We start from the raw sequence: 20,104 nt of genomic DNA, 5'->3' as shown, positions 1-20,104 counted from the left end.
CTCAACAGTTCCTCTCCCGGAGCAGAAGATGCATTACTGAACCAAAAGGAAATTAAGAGAACTGGAAGCAGTTTTCACAGGAGAATATTTAAGGTATCTATGGGCCTTTATGTTTTTTGTTTAATTCACTAGATGACACAACGTGTTTCTGCTCAGAGACATAATAGCCGTTGCTAGGTAATATAATAGATTCCTTCTGTGTAATCTAAATGCTGCCAAGTGATAACATATGCAGCTAGTAGATGATAAAACATACTGTCACTGAGGAATACATTGCTCTGTGAAAAAATAACTTGGTGACATGCCCTACACAATATAATTCCCATTTCCAACATAGTATATTTGTTACAATGCCCCTCAACACCCACCATGGAGTACCAATGATTGTCCTTAGAAATGCAAGAAGACAGACATGTCATATTAAAATGTTTTGTTTGGAGTTGACCTTTAATGTATCATTAGTGATTGCAATAATGAGGGAAACACATAGGGCATAAAAATAGATTTTATTACATGCTCTTTTAGAGGGTTTACATAGTTTGATGATCAGTCCATCCAGCCTGGTAGAAACCTAAATACAGCAATGTGCTGAAAGTCACTCCAACAGCTGATTGTTCTTAAAAGAATAAAACCTAATACTTGTCACGGACCCTCAATGAAGAAGATCAGATCCCAAGCACACATCCAGCTACCACAAAAAGCCACATCCATGGAGGAATGTATATGTTCTGCCCCACTCATGTGCAGCATTGACATCTCTAAAATGTACAAGAAATGGCTGACACATTAACAGTCATGCCATTCTCTTCAATATTTGTGTGTGAGATTCCCCTGAGGTCCAATTAGTATTTTGTAAAAGTCCTACACAACTCTGTAAATGAAGAAACAGTAGAAGACAGGCCAGGAAGATGTGGGCTAAAGAGAGGAGAAGGCAATCATCTTAAGTATACACACAGCCTGTCCTCAAGGTTTACCTTTCCAAGTTTGTATGGTGCGTTTCTTAGAAGCCAAAAAGGCACTGTATGGTCAAAGCTCATGTAAAGGCAACCATATGGTATGAGATAATCAGTTTGAAACAACCCCTCCTCAAGAAACATCAGCCAGCTATCGCAATAGGTTGTTCAGGCAATAAATTCTAATTTTTTTAGAATCTGTTGGTATCATGTAATAGTCATATTGTCAAGCTAAATGTATGGCCTTAAACCCAATCATTTAAAGCCACCACAGGTTTAAAAGTATTTTTTTTAAGAAAAACTAAAACATGACCATTGGTTTTCACTCCTCACTAAAAGGCTTGGGTCCAACAAAGGCAGGTGTGGTTAGTTATTGGTTAGCCTGTCCACCCCCTTAACCCTAGCAATCCCTAACGGCAAGTGCATACTTAACTCTAGCTTACTCTTTGTGGTAAGTAAGAATGAGAATGGTCAACACAACCAATAACTATAACCTCTTGCCACCGTATGATCCAAGCCTTGTAAACTGACTCTCTTCCCTCTAACTTCCAGAGCATGAAGTGGAACAAAGTCCTCTTAGACCCAATATTTGATTAGGATCTTATGATATATGCAAGCAGAATGCTGGAAGTTCTAAGGTTAATTTAAACATCACTTGTTACAGACAGCCAAACGCTTAGCATTTTTACAATTGGGTCAGCATTATCAGCCCAATAATTTCTTTCACGACAGGTGTCTTTAACACAGGGTATATGTTATAATTATTACATGGAGCCATTAAACATCATGGTTGAAATTTTATTTTGGTTGAAATTTTTTTTAAAAAACACCAGCAAAGTCTTCTTCTCTGGCCAGAGCAACCTGAAGCACCATAATATACCTGTAGAAATAACTGTAAAAACATAACTTGCCCTTTCCAGTTTAGAGAAGTGCTAAAGTCTTGAAGGAACTGGGCCAGCTGAGATGTGTGCATGGTAAATCGCGCAACATGGTCCTCCCTGATCGGTGATGGCCACTATTACAACTTTAAATGATGGCTTCAAAACATTGCTTTGATATACTAAGGCACTGCCTTTGTAGTGTATGTCAGTGACTGATTTATTCTGGTAGGCACCACTCTCCACAGCTTTCAAACTACAAAAATTCAATACTGACCTCAGTGTAAAGCTATATGTCAGTGGACAATTATCTTTGCTTCAAGTCAACTATCAAAACATTATAGTGAACTTTATATATCCATATATATATAAAACCTTAAAGCAGCTGAACATTAAAAATCCCTTTGGTTTTGACACATTTGGACTAATTAAAACATTCAATTTTTGAGTACAAATAATACATGGGGATACAGCTATACAGAAGTGTGTGTTTACCAGTGATAAAATAAGCCCTTTTATTCAGCAACACATACTGTGATTTGCTTTATCTGTATGACATCAGGGTAACAATAACCTGTATCATTAACATTCTCAAACTAGGAAGTATACCCTCTTCTGTCTTCACATACAGTTTCTGACCGTGGCACCTTCTGTTCATCACGGATGCATCCAGTGTAAAAAGTTTGAAAAGAAATAAAACAAAGTTGATGTCTCTTTCTGGCACATTAGGGTTGGATGTAAACCTTGGCAAAGCTGCTCTGAAATCCTATCTAGCTTAGGATGATGCGGACCTAAAAAGCCCACTAGGAAAAGTAAAATATTGCCAGCACAGCAAAAATAAATTTGTATTGGTCACCTGGAAACAATAAAGGGGACAATTTTACTAGCTGAAGCATCATTCAGGAGTAAGGTGGGAACCAAAATTTAGCAGAATGCTTTTGGTAGAAGTAACTGTTACTATGAATATGTGAATGCTGATTTGTGGTACTGTAGATTCTCATGCAGTAAATGTACTAATTTATATTATTTCTGCAGTCAACAGATATGATACAATCTAAGGCAGCAATCACATTGTTGCAGCCACGGTTGTGTTATGCGATTGTTGTATGGCAGCACACAAGAAAAATTTGCAGAAACTTTTTTTTTAACAAAGCTTAATTTAACACACAGTAGTGTGTTATGGTCCGTCAACAAGGTGTATTTGGGTGTCATTCAAAATAGCCAACACATCGTACCAACTCGCATACTATGAGTTACTGTGCAATGCTGTAACACGTGTGATAAGGTTTGTTGATGCTCTATGGCAATTTGAATAGAGCCTTTCTCAGATAAAATAGGAAACACTCTCTGGATTACTTTCAGCCATTCCTTTTTTTTCTGCTGTCCTACAAGAATTATAGACTTGAATGAAATTTGGGTACAAAAATAAAAATAGCTTTCAGAACAGCATTATCAGTGCAGCCACGTTATAGATACTGCCAGGTAATATAAAATGTTGGATTCAAAACCTCCATGATTTCACTTGTACAGACAGGTTGCATCGTCATCTCTTTTGTTCAGAATTCATAATGACTTTCTATAAAAGCAACAGGTACGCACTCTTCAACTTTCAACATGCCTGTAACAAACACATGTATCTGTCATTACAGAAAATTGTGATAAAGCTTATTTCCATCCATATTGTAATGCTGGCGTGCCAACATTACTTGGACTTTAGGTCCCTGAACTCCTTTATGTATAAAGTTAATAAGCTGTTTAAAGTACCGGCATGTATCCTTTAATTTCTCAGTATTGTGGCCTTCCTTTGTACAGCTTGGTTACTTAAACAATATGAAGACTAAACAGCAGTATAGATTTAGAAAAGGGAGGTACATGGTACCATTATTTAAAAAAGGACACTTTCTCCTACTAGTGCACCAAAGTAATAGCATGTATAGATCCCTGCATTTACCACCAACGTGCTTCTAAGCACGCAGGCCATAAGGAGTGTGAACTAGACGCAGTTTGTTTGGAAAAGGCCCCGTTATCAAAACCCATTTTCATTCCTTGTTCTCTAAGGCCAAAGGCACTGCGATTGTGAGAGATTACACAGAAAAAAAAAATAAAAGAATATTAAAAAGATATAAAAATGTCCCCTGAAAAAAACTCAAGGCAAGAGGAGAAAACTCAAGGGGCCCTCAGCTGGCCAAGACTAGAATAAATGTCCTCAGAATCACTGAGCTCCTCGAAGATTGGGATCAAACTTAAAAGCTCGGTGTCTCCCATATCATCAAACCAAGACTGCACAGGCACCTGAAAAACAAATAAGAGACACATTTGTGGAATGCTAGGAATACCTTTCATTTTATTAAAAAAAATCATTCTATTAGACACAATTTTAGGTTTTCATTTTGTGATGAAGTTTCCCACATTTTAAGACTGTTCCTAACTGTAAGTTAGGAATTTTACAGTATAAACTTTTATAACACAGGTAGTGAAACATCATGTGGTGCCATCAAATCAATTTGCAATTATACACCAACTCCAGCACTCCAGAACCTCAGTGGCCAGAAATATGAAGGCTGCAAATGCTGACCTTTATTTCTGAATACATGAACTTCAAGACACTACCATGGAACAAGTATGCTGATTTTGAATTTTTGCAGCCTCAGGAGTTAGAAGAATATGTGTAATGACCTTCAGGTGCATGCCAAAGCCAAGGATAAATTTATATTCCGCTCCCAGGTACCTACTATCAAACACTAAGTGTCCAGGAGGGGTAAGAAGCAGTAACTGCTAGATGTCTGCAACCCCCTGGGGCACGCATTTACTTGTAGTTGAAAGTGGTGCATTTTTTTAAAATATGTAAATGTAAGGACAATTTTTGTAAGTAGCTTGAGTGGCTAACTGCTCTTTGAAAAAGTAAAAATGCTACTGCAAGCAAACATCTGCAAAAAAACATAGAATAAACAAACCCATTGTTCCAATATTACTTTTTTATGGGACAACCAACTGTAGTTTAACTATGCTGTACAAATTTACAAATCTGAATTCAGCCTTAAAAAACAGACTTACTTTGTAAATAAATATGTACCATTTAAATTATTTATGAGTATTCATAAACTTGTACAAGCCGAATACTGTTAAATGGTGGACAGCACAGCTATTAAGCAGTTGACAATTGCACAAGGTACCCGCAATTATCAGTACTGACAGAACAGTTACATTTTAGCACTTGGTTTATTTAAATGGTTTCTGAACGTCTGCTTTTGCTGCTTGTTTAGGGTGTTATTTATCAATTTGGAATGTCAATCACAAGCAATAAAAAAAGAAAAGAAAGTTGGTAAGTTCCACTACGATGACATTATCTTTGTTTCATTATTTCTGATACAAATTCTTAAAATAAGGTAAAAATCTTTTGTGTCATGCACTTGGCATATGAACACCGGAGTCTTTTTCCTTTGTAAGATGACTGCATAATAGCAGTGGCTTGTATCGTGGCCTCCTTCAGAAGAGCAATTTAACAAGCTCAACAGCCGTGATACAACCAATGTCTCCTCTTTAACTGCACCAATATTTATGAAGCACAAAGAGCTTTAAGTCAATGCTTCATACAGCTCTAGACATCTGGTATTGTTAATGGTTTCCAAGCAACCAGCTTCCCAATCCAATCTGTCAGTAAGACTATTGCAATAATTAAAAAGGCAATGCTTGGAAAATCAGAAGGATGTTGCTCTCTGTAATGACCTGTTCTTTGAAAGTGAAAACCTCTGAATCTGCAGTGCTGACAGGCAGGCAATTATGTTGTATACCAGCGTAACCAACATTAAAAAGGAGAGAATGTAACAGATATAAAGTAGAAAAATCAATTGTCTGGATACAGACAGAGTGTTCTATTTTATAATAGCAGTGATTTTGCGGAGACATAATGCACAGCTTTTTATAGGTTTCAACAATGATTCCTCTTCCAAGAAGCAACACAAATGCTCATCTACTTAAACTCCCTGGTAACTGCAGAACTAGAAATACAAGAGAGTTTATTCTATGATAAACAACCTAAGAGTATGTGAAATGGCTTTCACAACTTGTGACAGAAGGAATGAAAACTTTTGCATCTCTTGTAGCCCAAGGCATGCTATACACCAACAGGGTATGTGCATAGCTCCCTTTCTGCACTGCTGTTCCATTTTGCTCATGCAAAAAATTCCCAAAGGGCTAATATAAAGTTGATGTGTAGTACAGCAGCTATAATAGATACACCGTTCAGGCAGAGGGGTATAAAGATATACCGAGTGACATTAGTTTTGTATCTACCTCATCTGCAAATCAAAGAAATGCGTTTAATATGAGGTCATGCACTATGTCCCTTGATACGCATTTCTATTCCCTTTTGTTATTGTTTTTGATTTGGCAGCTAAGCTGACAGGTAACAGGAAATTACCAGGCACAATATAATAACTGTATTATAAGTAAATAAAATCTGCCTGCTCCAAGGTGCAATCAAATGAGTTGATTCATGAAGAAGTAAGCATACACTGGTACTGGCACTTACTGCATTTTCTGGATGAAAGATATAAGATGCAGGAGAATTGTCTAAGATGATGGTTTTCTTCAGGTCTCTTCCTAGACGGCTCAAGTCTTTGACGTAGCAACCCTGGTGGAAGACGCAAGCTTCTCTGAAGAGCCGGGAACGGAAGACCCCTTCCTTGTCGAGAAGGTCTGTCACTGGATCAGCGTACTAGGGAGAACATATAGAGGTTGAGCCCCAATCTCAATGGTGTAACAGGGGTATATAATGGGTTGTATATGAGTAGGTGGTGGTGTGTATTAACCCAACACAATTTCATTTCATTAGTCTATTTAGTTTTGAGAAGTAGCTCAACCAAAATAACTTTTTACTGTTCTATGCACCTTAATATATGATGTGGACAAAAATGGAACAGTTACTAACTGGATGGTTTATGTAAATCACCTTTTTATTTTCTCCTATACTGGTGGATCTCATTACTGTACACTTACAATACCAGAAAAGTATCCTCTCAGCTTGTCACAAAGCAAAATTTTTAGGGATTAATAAGAAACTGGCTTCGTGAAGTTTATATAGTCTCAACCAATATAAATCAATAAAACTTGCTTCTTTCTTACCTTGGCAAGACTAGCAGTAAATAGCACACACTCATAAAGCCGACCCATTCTTTCCAGGAACTCATCAACGTAAGGCCTTTTCAGAACATATACCTGAGGTAAGTAAAAATACAGAAAGATGTCTTAACAAGCTGCAAAGCAGTATAACAGACCTAAATGCTGCTGTACCCTTTTCTCTTGTCGCATGGGCAAAGACTTAAAATACATGACTTAGCATACCAATTACACATGTGTTGTGTATTACAAATAAAAGTATCCACTATGGTTGGCTGGAGCTAGCGCCCATTGATATTCTCCATCTTAAATAATGGGGGTGTAGAGGGCTCACTACAGGACTCAAGCAACATAGATATCTCTTTTAAAAAGACTTTCCATGACAAAAATGTGGGTGCTGTCATTGCCAGCTTGTTTTTTTTTTTCTTAAACACACATCATGTGCTAGAGCTGCCATCCTGATTTTTGCTTTGCTATTTGGGTGAGTAACCAACATGGAACAAGCATGTGAATGTAACTGACCTGTGCATGTGCACGACATAGAACAAGCACATTTCACTAACCTGGAAATAGAATGTGCACATCAATACCCAGGAATAAACTGCTAAAGCAATTGACCTGGAACAAACATGTGCACATTAAGAAATTGGGACAACTATAATGCACATACCTGCTCTGGGTCAGTTTATCCCTACATAGAAAAGCAAGAAAAGTAATGACAGTCCCAGAACTTGCACTATCAAAGGGCCTATGTAAACCGGCACTTGAGGCCAGAAAACAAGGCCGGCATTTTTTGTTGTCTTTAGTTGGACACTATGAATGACATTTCTGAAGGTATGTTTGACCTCCTTTATTTTGGATGTAGCAGACCCTATTACAAGAATTTTTCTTTTTTTTTTGCAGGAAAATACATGAGATATTTTGAGCAGGTTTTGTGATTGAACAGTGTTTTGTTCAACTGTGCTAATTGACTCTGTTTAAAACATATTTCCTTACATGCAAAATATCTAACATACATCACAATTTATTACTATAAATAAATATTTATTATTAATATTAATAATGAACAGGATTTTTTATAGCACCAACATATTACGCAGCGATATACATTAAATACAACATAACCTCCAGCACATCCTCAGGTATTCCATTCTACCCACTGGATCCATTCTTCAATATTTGCAACCAACAGTGAGATGGAGTTTAGATGAAATATGAGCTTCCTCCTGAAACAAGTAATCAAGAGTAGGCCGCGCTGTGAGGAAACAGCCTATCCTGGATTACTTGAATCAGGTAGCAGCCATGTCCTTCCACCTTGATCTGTTACAGAAACAAAAGAAGTTTTATACAAAAAAAAATATAGTGTCAGTTTACCTGGTGTGTGGTCCCCTCAATCTCCACTGGTACAATGAAATCTGCATTGCTGATAGGCTAAACGAATAAACAGAAATATTCACATTTAAAGATTTAAGAATATTTGAAAAGCTACATTTTTTCTACTAAGTAATAAAATTCAGGCAATGGTTTCTACAAAGAGAACCACAATCCACTATATTCATAATTAGACTGATGGCACAGGTGCTTTTACTGGAACGCTGAATAGCACAGAATGTAGTATGATCATATATCTATACATACAGTTTCATGTATACTAAATGGCTAATTACTGAACAATACCTAAATATACCACGAAAAGAGTAAAAACCACCAACAAAAACAGAATGGTTATAAAAATTTCCAGTTTAAATCAGCTCAGATATTGTATATATATTGTATGTGATGTACCCATACGTCACATACAATATAAAATCAGATGTGAGTGAACTGCAGAAAAGAAAGCCAATCTATAAATACTACTAACTAGTACTATGTGCGAGGTTTACATCTGGGTTGGAAAGTATTTTAATTAAATAACTAGTTTTCTTATTGTCAGTTCAGGACCCAACTTTGCTGAACTTAGCTAAATATTCTGCTAATTTTGCACCACATTAGAGGTCATAACCAAACTGTTGCAAAGAGGAAAAGTATGTAATAACCCATAAAAAACAGCTGCTATTACAACTAATAATAATTAATATTAGTTGATAATAATTCTCTCTTTTCATCATCTGGAGCATTTTGACATTCTATTTTCATACACTGCCTATTTAACCTGAAAACACATCTTACCTTAAAAGAACTGTGGACTAGTGTTTCATCCAAATCAATCACCATACATATCTTCCCCTTATCCCTAGGCGCTACCTCTGGGAGCAAGGAGGTACCTGGAATCTAAAATAAAAGATATAAGAAATCTCAATTTCAGTTGGTAATATTTCATGAGAAAATCAGAAGCTCAAACACACTGAACAACTTGGCACAACCAGACAGCAGACTAACGTAAATCACAAGAAAGGGAATACGGGTAACACTGGCTCTAGTTTTACTGCTTGGCAACCTGTCCCGCTTGCAAGAAACATGCAGAAAACTGGATTCACAGCAGTGATGTGTTTATTTTTTTTTTTAACAAAGGGACGAAGTGCAGGACAGAAACAATAGTAATAAAATCATCACTTTCTGCGAAATTTTTTTTTTTAAATCAATCAAAAGAACATTGAGAATAAATAAGGGGCTTTATTATATTCTGTAGATCTGCAGAGCATTGAATTGAATATCACTAGTGAATTCATTTTTAAGATTAGTGATATTGATTGACCATATGGCCTATTTTGTGCATGTTTCAGTGAAGAGGTATTTAATTACTAAAAACTAATGACATCTTTGGAAATCTAAAAGGGTTTTAATAGGAAAGGATATCTGTTAAAAAAGTATGCTCACTCTATCTTTCTGTCACACAAGGGGGAAATCTATTAGACATTCTTAATTCTTCCTTCGGGATAAAATGCTTATTACAAATACAGAAAGACAGCACTTCAATGATCATTGCTCTTCATGTTATCTACCTGGAAAGGATGAAAGAGTGAGCAGAGCTAGCCGGGATTAGATCCTGCGACCTGCAGGTCACACAGATGCTTCCAGGCAGCAGTCTCAGCTGGCTGAGCCACCTCTTCGGTCCCACTGGCTGAAGCATTAAAAGTGCAGGTGGAAGAAGCTTATTGGTGAAGGTGCATTTCACAAATTAGTTTCTTGAGATTTACAAATATGCACAAAACATGAAAAAAGAGAAAAAAAATACAACAACTAGGGGGGACAGGATTGGAGGGACAATATTATGAAAGTGGAATATGCTCTAAATAAAAGTCACTTGTAGTGTCTTATGAGTGTCTGTGCTACAAATGTCAAAAAATGCATAATTACAAAACACTAAAATTTACAGAGCAAATGGCTGTAGAAAATGACAACAAAGAATTAACATTCCCCACACAACCAAAAAATTCTATCAATAGCTCCCATCCTTGGAGGGCCAGTATAAGTCATATACCGCCAAAGTGGGTCAATGAAGTTGAATTCAGGCTGTTCAGCAAAGTGAATTTTCATTTTGAAAAGTTTTTAGCTTAGTGAATAAAGTGAAGCTCCACTGACTCACCCATCCAATCATGTGTAAGCAAAAATCATGTTTTTCAGTTTTCATTTCCTTGCACATGATTGGATATTCATTGCAAAATTAACTTTTCCTCACATGCCCTAAGCTAAGTGTATTATCCCTTGAAGAAGAATGATTTAGTGAATACCCTAAACTTCTTTAGTGGATACTTACTTTACCCCACAAGACTGTCTCTACCCAGAATCCTCTGTGTTTATTGTTAAGCTTTAATGTAACAAAGTAAATACAACAGAGCTATTGGTCAAAGCCTGCCTTCAACATATAAATTACTACTAGCCAGACAGAAACTTTGCACTTTGCACATTGATGCACTATAGCATCAATTGGCCTAAACGTTATATAAATAATTTAATAGCTAAGTTCTGGCTTGCCAATGAAGAAGCATATTTAAACAGTGTGTAATTTGAGGTTTTGTTTTATAGGGGCATGAGCATGATCATGACACATAAGGGACAAGTACCTGGTAGAACTGGTACTGAAGACATTGTAACAGATCCGCCTGGGAAAAAAGCAGCATATATAATAGTTAGCAACTTAGTTAATAAAAATAAAGTATATTTACAGATTATATAAATGCGCGCACACACACACACACACACACACAAACATTATAGTACTAAACTTTAATCAAGGAGGAGATATGGATAATGGGACATTAGTAAATAGGCAGTGTTGGCCAGTAGCCCCAACCCCCAGTGAACCAGCATGGGAACATATTACAAAAGCAAGAGTTTGCAAAGGATTATGGGAAAGACCAAGGGTTTTAAACATTATAGATCAAATTTAGAGTAAACTAATCTCTCCACTTTTGGGGACTAGGCAGATTTATCTAAAAGGTATCAATTCTGTTCTGGTACCTCATAGCACCCAGTTTTAAGGAAACTAATATAAGAAAGTAGAAATAAATTATCTTCAATTGTTTGGGGTTTATGCTACAAGGAAAGCCCATATTGTGAATACCTTTGGAGTTGACTGTGCCTCCTCCTTTTGGACAGGAGCCTCACAGGGGGCTCCTGGTCGACTGACATTCTGTGCACTAAGGCAACAGAAAAGAGCTTTGAAGATACTCCGACTTCTAGGCTTCTTTGGTGAGGATCTGGACACTAGTCCTGAAAGAGAAGAAATAATGTCATGAATACATTGCTCAGTCAATAAGTTTATAATAGGGTATTTAGTATAAATGACCCTCGAGTTATCAGTCCATGCTATAAACAAGCAAAATACATTCAATATAGAAATGTCAGAAAAGCACAGTAGTGCAAAAATCTGGCCAATCCCATGCCATTGGGAGGATCAGAGCAGAGGGCACAGGTAATACCCAATAGATGGCACATGCCACTCAAAGAAAGCTATGGGGCAATGAATATTTGCAATCAATGTATACTAATCCTTTAAACTTTTTAAAAAGTTCTGCCTAAAAGAAAGCAAAATAAGGTGAAGGCAAATTATAATCATCTGTACATCCTTCCAAATCTGTGTTCACTTTGTAAACAAGGGCTTGACTTCCTGACTTCAATCCTTAATCCTGCACACCCATAATCCTTTCGTCTAATCTAAGTGCCCCTACCAGGAATTGCAGGTGTAAGAGCCTGAAAGTCAGGTGAGTCCAGCATAAAAAAGAGATCAGTAAGGGCGTTTATGGTTAACAGTAGTAATAGTGTACCTGCTCTTATGCAAAATATTAACAAGCTTCAAAGCAAAGTGACATGCGCTGCCAATACTTAGAAGCCGGGATATTTGAAGGACAGGTACTGATCATCACTGCTTGTGCTTTTACAATACAATGTGTTTTGGTTATAGAAGACATCGATAGGTGCCCCACGTGTCAGCAAACAGCCCTTAGACTAAGTCCACTTTAAAGGGATCCAGTAACAAAACTAAGCAAGTGGCCACTGCTAACCTTTAGAAAATGCTACTTGCCTAGATGTTGTGTTGATCTAAGGACTGCCCCACAACAAGAAAGCATTAAACGTTTTACCTTTTCATTTGTAGATTTGTTCAGAGTTTGTAAAAAAAAAAACATTATTCAAAGACGAGAACATGACAGTCAAATTTTCTAATAGGTAAGTGATTATCACTTGCAGTCTATATTTTTGTCCAATAACAGCACTACTTTAAAGAAGAGGACCAAGGACTGACTACAGGGCATGAACAATTGTACAGCACACCACTAGGAGGTGCTCTAAGCGCTAAAGACTTTCCATATGTCTGAATAAGAGGGAAATGTAATTGTGAAGATACTGATCAGACATTAATAATCAGCACTTACAGATCCAAATATAAAGCTTGTGGAAGAACTACAGTAATAACGAATCAAGAAAACTAAACATTCCATGATGATTGCGCACTGAATACATTTGATAACATCAATACCAAAAACATACTGTAAAAAAACTGTTTTCTTTACTATTAATTCTCCCCTACACAGTAAGCTGAATCTAAAAAAATGAAATAAAAAACAAGCACAAAAATCAAAGAGCTCTACCAGTGCAGCCTGTGTGATCCTCCTCACACGGGTGACCCTACACCCAGTGCTGGCTGAATCTGCACACTGTCACGTAGCCCGGGGTGTGCCTCAGGATGGCCTTCATTCTGTAAGTGGCACCATGAAGTCATTGTCATGAGGATGAAAATAAATGTGGCGGGACAGTACTGTTCCTGATTGCAGGAAGTTGTCATTTACTGATTGCTGATATCCGCAGCTGTCTGCCTACACAGGAGCTTTTTAGTCTCCAATTAAAGCCACATTAAGCCCTTAACAAAAGCAATGCAAAAATATTCATGGATTGTTACTTTACATGCTTTATGTGGTTTTCTGGTTCAGTGTTATATTATGAATGCTCCTAGTGTCAGATGTGGAAAAAAACATGTATGATTGTATTTGTATGTTGTATTGTATGAATGAAGCTTAAGATTTGGATAGGATTCCTAGTATGTACTACATAACTCCTATAACATATAAGGGGGCTTTCCGAGCTGAACTGAACAGGTCTGATAACAATCCTTGAGATTCCAGTATAGTAGAGTCATATAGCACATGATGGAGTAGTATGAAAGGAGGCTCCCCTGATTTATTGAAAGCGGTAAGGCGTCCCATGTATTTTGAACAGATTACCAAGGTAACACAACGGTCAGATACATGCCAAGACGTGTCAGAAATAAAAGGTGTTGAACAAACAGGAAAGTGGTAAACAAAGGCTTGGTATTGGGTTATGTAAAAACAGCACACCGGAGTGATAGGGTCACAATGCACCCCTCGGATCTCACTGCTGACCTGACAATTACACAGTTGATGTACAACCGAGGTTCTCATTTCATCCACAGGCAATATGAATGATAACAGATGCAATATTAAATCATGCTACACAAAGACCACATCTGGCTGGGTATACACTTGTATTAATTTGCCCGAAGGACCCCCACATCTGCTTCACATGTTTGGGTATACTCGGCACCAAAGAAGACTGAGTTGCAGAAGTCGTGCACCACCCAGTACAATCTGCCTGGCCAGATGCAGAGTTCATGTCCTCTCTTTCTGCCATTACCAGCAAAGTCAGATATTAAAAACCTTTTCAGTGTGAGATGGACGTTTCGCAATAAATATAAATATCACAGCAATAGAAGAAAAGGTGTTATGTCACTGCAGCAATATTCCCCAGGATCCCCTATATGAGAAATATTAGGCTCGGAGATTTCACACGTTGCCAGCTTGCTCCTGTCAGGTTTCATATGATTTCAGGATTACATGGCTCTCATAAGCACAAAGTTCCTCTAGTCTAATGAGTGGAGAATGCCACTGGCTCATTCCATCAAGCATTTCTGCCTTTAGAAGTACACAATGGCAGCCTTCAGGGCTGGATGGGAATCTTGGCTGATATAGGTGTCATCTGTTATATGACAGCCTTTAGGTTTAAGGCATGACCCTTCAAAGCATGACAACCAGCAAACGCAGGGTTCTCCCCAGGCACTTTTAGCTGGGTGCACCACTTGGCACTTTTCAGCACCCACCCGGCTGTTTTTGGGTGGTTACCAAAGAGTTTGGTCACAATACAGGGGCTGCCACCCACCTACAATTTCTTCCCACCCGGGTTAAACAAAATTTCTGGGTTGAGCACTGAAACGGTATTTTCAAAAGAAGGGTTCAACAACAATAATCCTTAAACTATATCAGTGTGGGGTTCCTTTAAAAATGTCCATAACCCTTTTTACCCTTTCCCCAGCATATAAGTGCCATTTATTGGATTTAAATGGCCACTCCATACTCTGAAAAAAATGCCATGGCATTAAATGTCATTATAGCACTATGTGGCCTTTTTTAAAAGACCTTTACAGATCACAAATACTTAAAGTTCTTTCCGACAGCCAGCTAACAACTGTAATCATTAGTAAACGATCTTCAAAAGGCATAATTAGTGTTGCCAAAAGTATTTCATCATTTTCTGAGATTAAAGAGAACACAAAAAAAAAAACTGACAGGAATTTGTAAGCCCAACAGGGACAGCTTTAGACAAAAAAAAAAAAAAGAACAATCCAGGAACATTATATGTTTTCCACAATAGCAGGGAGAGAACAAGTTAAAAAAAAGTCAAGCAGCACACAGGCCAAGCATTTAGAAACAGTAAACCACCAAGCCGAGTGACACATGGGTGGGTAGAATAGGACTTCTGTTATCATCAGAACACACTGTCCTATAAAGTATTTATTACCAAATGACTAACAAATACACACATCCAATAAAGTAATAAAAAAAGCTTCAAACCTGATAAATATATAGACATAAACACTATATACATATCTTTATTATAGGAAGTGGCTAATTATAGTCCTACAGCTTCTTTTTTGGGAGTTCCTGATTTGTATTCTCAGCACTGGGTCTTTTCACAAATAACTGCTGCTTCCTTCTGTGGGACTTCTTGTTTTTTACATTTTATTTTTTACTCAAGTAGATACAAGACAGTTTTCTGTCTGAAACATCTACAAGTCTTTTGGGCTAAAAGTACGAGGCTCACATAACATGACGCTTGGTATATCTACCACGAGTAAACAGGAAGAGAGGTGGTTGTATACAGCACAATTCTGCAGAGACTGTGCACATTTTACTCTGGTGACCACCAAAGTATTTCCATCAGAAATATGCATACATTAAAATGTATACATTAAATTGGCTTTTTATGCCTTACCCGAGTGGGCACCACAGGCTGTTCAATGTGAATAAAAAAGGGCAGCTGGTGGAAAGATGCAAACACTAGAAATGTTTTCCTTCACAATAACAACAATCTCACAGTAAAGAGCCGGATGGTGTCATGAATTGGGCATAACAATAAAATCTAAACCTGAAGCACTGTCATGTCGCTGGCTGGTGGTTCTTCAACATGATGGGCAAACTCAACAAAAAACAGATATGGGAGTCCCCAACCCTGAAGAATATGCCTTGGGATTTGCAGCAAATGAGAAGCTACTAAAAACTAGTTACTCAATATTATAATAGTAAATAAATAGTAAATAATGAATTTTATAATACAGTTAGTTGATTAGAACATTAACCTGTCTTGAGATAAATGTACAGGCTGTAATGATGGCCTTTTCCATGGTCATTATGCTCATTTAGTGGATTCAACTAAACTTAGAAGTTCAGGTTGCCAGACATACAACACTCATAACCTGCATAATTATTTCAATTTAGTTATCTTGGAAAGCAATGTGATAAATAAAACTGCATGATGACAGCCAGGAAACTACTAACCTTAGACATGTTTTTGTTGCTCAGGATTCTGACTTTAGTTTGACTTCACTTGCTGCACACTTCTTCTGCCTTAGGGACTCAAAGCATTTAGGAAAGTAAAAAGAATGTCTGGAGATCACCTAAATCTGTGACTATTCCCAATCTGGTCTCAAGCAGAGCAGACGGAATGGTTACCCCTAAAATGCTCTCCTGGCAATGGTGACCAAAGTCTCAACTCGAGCAAGTACTTACAAAGAAAATGCCAGAAGCAAATTGTATTAGGTCCAGATTATTTTAATTAGGAACCTTGCATCACAAAAAGATTTCTTACAATACAAGATTCTGAATAAAACTAGACTTTCTTCTTCTGGCATGTTAGGTATAGTGTTTAGGTAAGAGACAAACAGGAAGGCACTTAACATATTTTTGTCATGACAGGCATTCTATTTTAGGGTCAGGTAGTAACTGCCCCTTCTCATAGTTATTTGCAGTGCCAAGAAAATTTTACATATATTAAAAATATGTTACACGTCTAGTTTTTTCTCTGCTATTCATTAACATGCACGTCATGATTATACACCTTCAGGAATTTCAAGCTTACCTCCAGGGAGACATAAAGATGTGATCCAGTTTTGTATTCATTAAAATGTCATTAAATGTGTTTTTACACAGCTGTGCAAATATAAAGGAGCATATGGCTTACTGTCCTTCTTCCAGTGCTAAAGTCTGGCAACTGAAGTGGGATGCAAAGACTCGTCACAAGGGGGTAGGAAAAGACTTTTCCATATTTGTTTTTGCCTCCCAGACCTCCGTCTTAAACCCCTACATATACACAGCATAGTCGCTGCTTTAAAGTGCATCCTTTGATTGTGGCATTCCATGTTATGTCTACATAACACCTGCAAAACCAAAGACCTTATGGGGACATATATTAAAGGAACAAATTCCTTTTAAAGTGCATAAAGCATTAGCGAGAAGACATGGATATCATGCAATATTTGTACAACCCAAACTGAAGACAACATGAAAGCCACCAACTTAAACAAGCACCTGCTGGGTTTGGCTCTCAAAGCCAAAAGTTGCTGATTTGTCCAAAAACTTCAGGCTGAGAATGCAACCCATTCCAGTGTTCTCCCCACCTCTTTCAGCCAGGCGCACCACCTGGCAATTTTCAGTAACCACCTGGCCTTTTTTGGGTGTTACTGAGGAGTTGGGTCACAAAATAGGGGCTGCCACCCACCTACAATTTCTTCCCATTTTCCAGGTTCAACACTGCATTCCATCCTGGAGGGATAGTGCCGGATGAGATGTGAGAGCATGGTGTTGGATATTTTTTCTTTCTTTTTTTTTTTTGTTATTTGTACTTTAGACAAAGTGACTCGTTATTGTTTATTTATAAGAATACTAAAATGTGCTATTTTTATTATGTGCCTTGAGGGTAGGGTTGGATTGCAATTCTATACTCCTATATATAGTGTCCTACAGGGGCATTGCACCATAACACATAATATTCTGTTACATTCTGTAAACCACCACAGCAATTATGAAACAGAGGAGTAAAGAAGGGGCGCCTGAATATTGTTCATAGCGAGAGTCATATCCCTGCAGGCAGACAAGACTCTTCAAGCAGGTATGGAATGTTCTCTACACACACTTGTTCTTGTCAATACAGCCCTGTGCACGGAGAGCAGCTGGGAGACAGAACGTCCTATTCAATCTCAATTACTGATCTGCCGAGCTCGGCAACAGCAGGTCAGCTCCACCATGCACATCTGTTTAACACCTTGGCAGAAAGACTTGCTAAACGGAGCAGCATCTCTCCATATGGAAGCAAATCTAATAGAGCATCTGCGCACAGCAAACAAGTGCCATTTCTACATCGCAAAAACTAAAAGCACATCTTATTTCTAAATGGTTCTATTTACCAGCCTTAAACTGAACAGTCTAACCAGAACTGAATTGTACATTTAGGGATGGCTGCTTTGTATTTTTCACCACGCCGATCAGCTAAATAAAAACAAAGCCCAAAGCCTACACCAGTCTCAGTTGCACATCCTAAATTTATGAACGGTGGCCCGTGCCTGGGCAATGTGTGTCACTATTGTAGTCTCTATTGTAGTCTCCAACAGGGTTGTGTGTGACTGGGTGCCAACGCAGGAAGACAACAGTTGTTATCCCATAACATGAAGTGCCTGAACAAAGATGTTCATGGTAGGATCACTAGTTATTCTTTTAGACGACAAATATAACCAGATTTTCAAATCACATTGACATGTTAAATCTTACTGTAGTTATGATTTTAAGTACTGGGTTGAGCTCTGGTTTGGACACCTTTATGAAACAGCAATTGTATTTCAGAGGTGATCAGTGAATGCCATAAATTATTGATAAAGGCTGGATTTAGATAAATGGTTTTCTCAGAAAAAGGTAATTTTAGGTGGCAATTCAACAGATATTCAAACTCATAACATTAAATGATCACCCCAACCCTGCCATGAAATGACTGACAGAACACAACATACAAGATAATCACATTTGATGAACTCCCTATATTCCAGCTAATCACTAAACAATATGCTTAAAAGAATTATAGGCATCACATAAGGTATAAAATGTATTTTAAACCTTTGCAAATTAGAGTTTCCCTATAAAGTGTAAACTAAAATGTCAAAAAGTATCCCTGAAAGAAGTAATGTGTAGCCAACATCTGAAGGCGACTGGACTTCACTGATTCACAGGAACAATATAGCGCAATCTTCACACAACAATACCAGGAGGAACATGTGCAAAAGTATTAACATTAAATTATCGTTATATCTGTAATATTTGTGATTACCATTCCTTGGATGTTGTGACTGTTAACAGGCTCCATGGACCCTCCTCATCTATGTATATGATCAGGGAATATAGGTGGGCACTACAGGAACCCCTATAACATGCATTTTCACTTCTTCAGCTTCAAGGCCAAATAAAAGAAAAAAATCCCTACAAATGTAAGGATTAAACTTAGAGGCATTAGGACTACAACATTCTAATTGCAACTAACAAGTCAGAATAGAGTATACCTTTACTGGTGAATAGTTCTCCTGTTTAATGACTCCGTCCTTGCAGTACTGAAATATTGTTGTTTTACTATAAAAAACAGCTTTTTATGAACAAAAAACCCTAAATGATTTAATAAGAAAGGGAAGAGGATACAGTGCCGAGTGTGTTGTCAGTGCTTACACAAAGTATACATAATTTATTGATGAAGATGGAGAGGGAGCTGACAGAGCTTTTATGTAACATTAAGGAGGCAGATGGCTCTTCAATCTGGCTTTCAGCTCTGATGTCAAAGAGCAGGGAGGCTTCTCTGGAGCGGAGGGGCCACAGAAGTGAGGCCTTCCAACTCCAAGGAATACAAACCAATCACAGCTATCATAGGTGAAACCAAATATATTCGAGGGCAGGTTGTACAAAAGCCATGCCATTAGCATTTTCTTTTCTGAATGGAGTTCACAAATAAGACTGTAAAATGTACACACATGGAGAAATGATTACAGCAACTGATATAAAGAATTGAGAAATTAGAGCTCAACTAAACCAGATATAAAAAGACACAATTTAACACAGTTCTGTATTTGTTATTCATTTAAAAAAAATCTGTACATTATGCAATTCTCTATATTTGTAGCCCTCAATCTGAGATCCAGCATGACTGGGGCCAATCAGGCATATAGGGCCTGATTTATTAAAGCTCTCCATGACTGGGGAGGATACACTTTACTCCAGCAAACCTGGAATGGATTTCGTGAAAGTCATTTGCTTTTTTCTAGCAAATGTTTTGAAACCTGGACCAAATCCATTACAGGTTTGCTGGATCACCCAGCTTCACTGATGAAAGTGTATC

The 20,104-nt window shown here is 37.6% G+C and overlaps 1 protein-coding gene across 1 annotated transcript in view; it reads right to left on the bottom strand.

Annotated features, from left to right (window-relative positions):
• Positions 1-487: 487 nt before the first annotated feature.
• Positions 488-20,104, bottom strand: part of CTDSP2 (CTD small phosphatase 2) — a 31,032-nt gene continuing 11,415 nt past the window's right edge. Inside the window, exons 2-8 of the mRNA XM_072407122.1 lie at positions 11,454-11,602; positions 10,954-10,992; positions 9,119-9,220; positions 8,324-8,380; positions 6,956-7,048; positions 6,363-6,548; positions 488-4,123 (exon numbers count right to left, since the gene is read on the bottom strand). Coding sequence (XP_072263223.1) covers positions 3,998-4,123; positions 6,363-6,548; positions 6,956-7,048; positions 8,324-8,380; positions 9,119-9,220; positions 10,954-10,992; positions 11,454-11,602 — 752 coding nt within the window. The 3' untranslated portion in view covers positions 488-3,997. The remainder of the gene's footprint in view (positions 4,124-6,362; positions 6,549-6,955; positions 7,049-8,323; positions 8,381-9,118; positions 9,221-10,953; positions 10,993-11,453; positions 11,603-20,104) is intronic.

Source organism: Pyxicephalus adspersus, chromosome 1, assembly GCF_032062135.1.
Source record: "Pyxicephalus adspersus chromosome 1, UCB_Pads_2.0, whole genome shotgun sequence".
In the NCBI taxonomy this organism is placed as follows: Eukaryota; Metazoa; Chordata; class Amphibia; order Anura; family Pyxicephalidae; genus Pyxicephalus; species Pyxicephalus adspersus.
The sequence above is the reverse complement of the archived record's forward strand: the minus strand, read 5'-3'. Positions and strand labels throughout refer to the sequence as shown.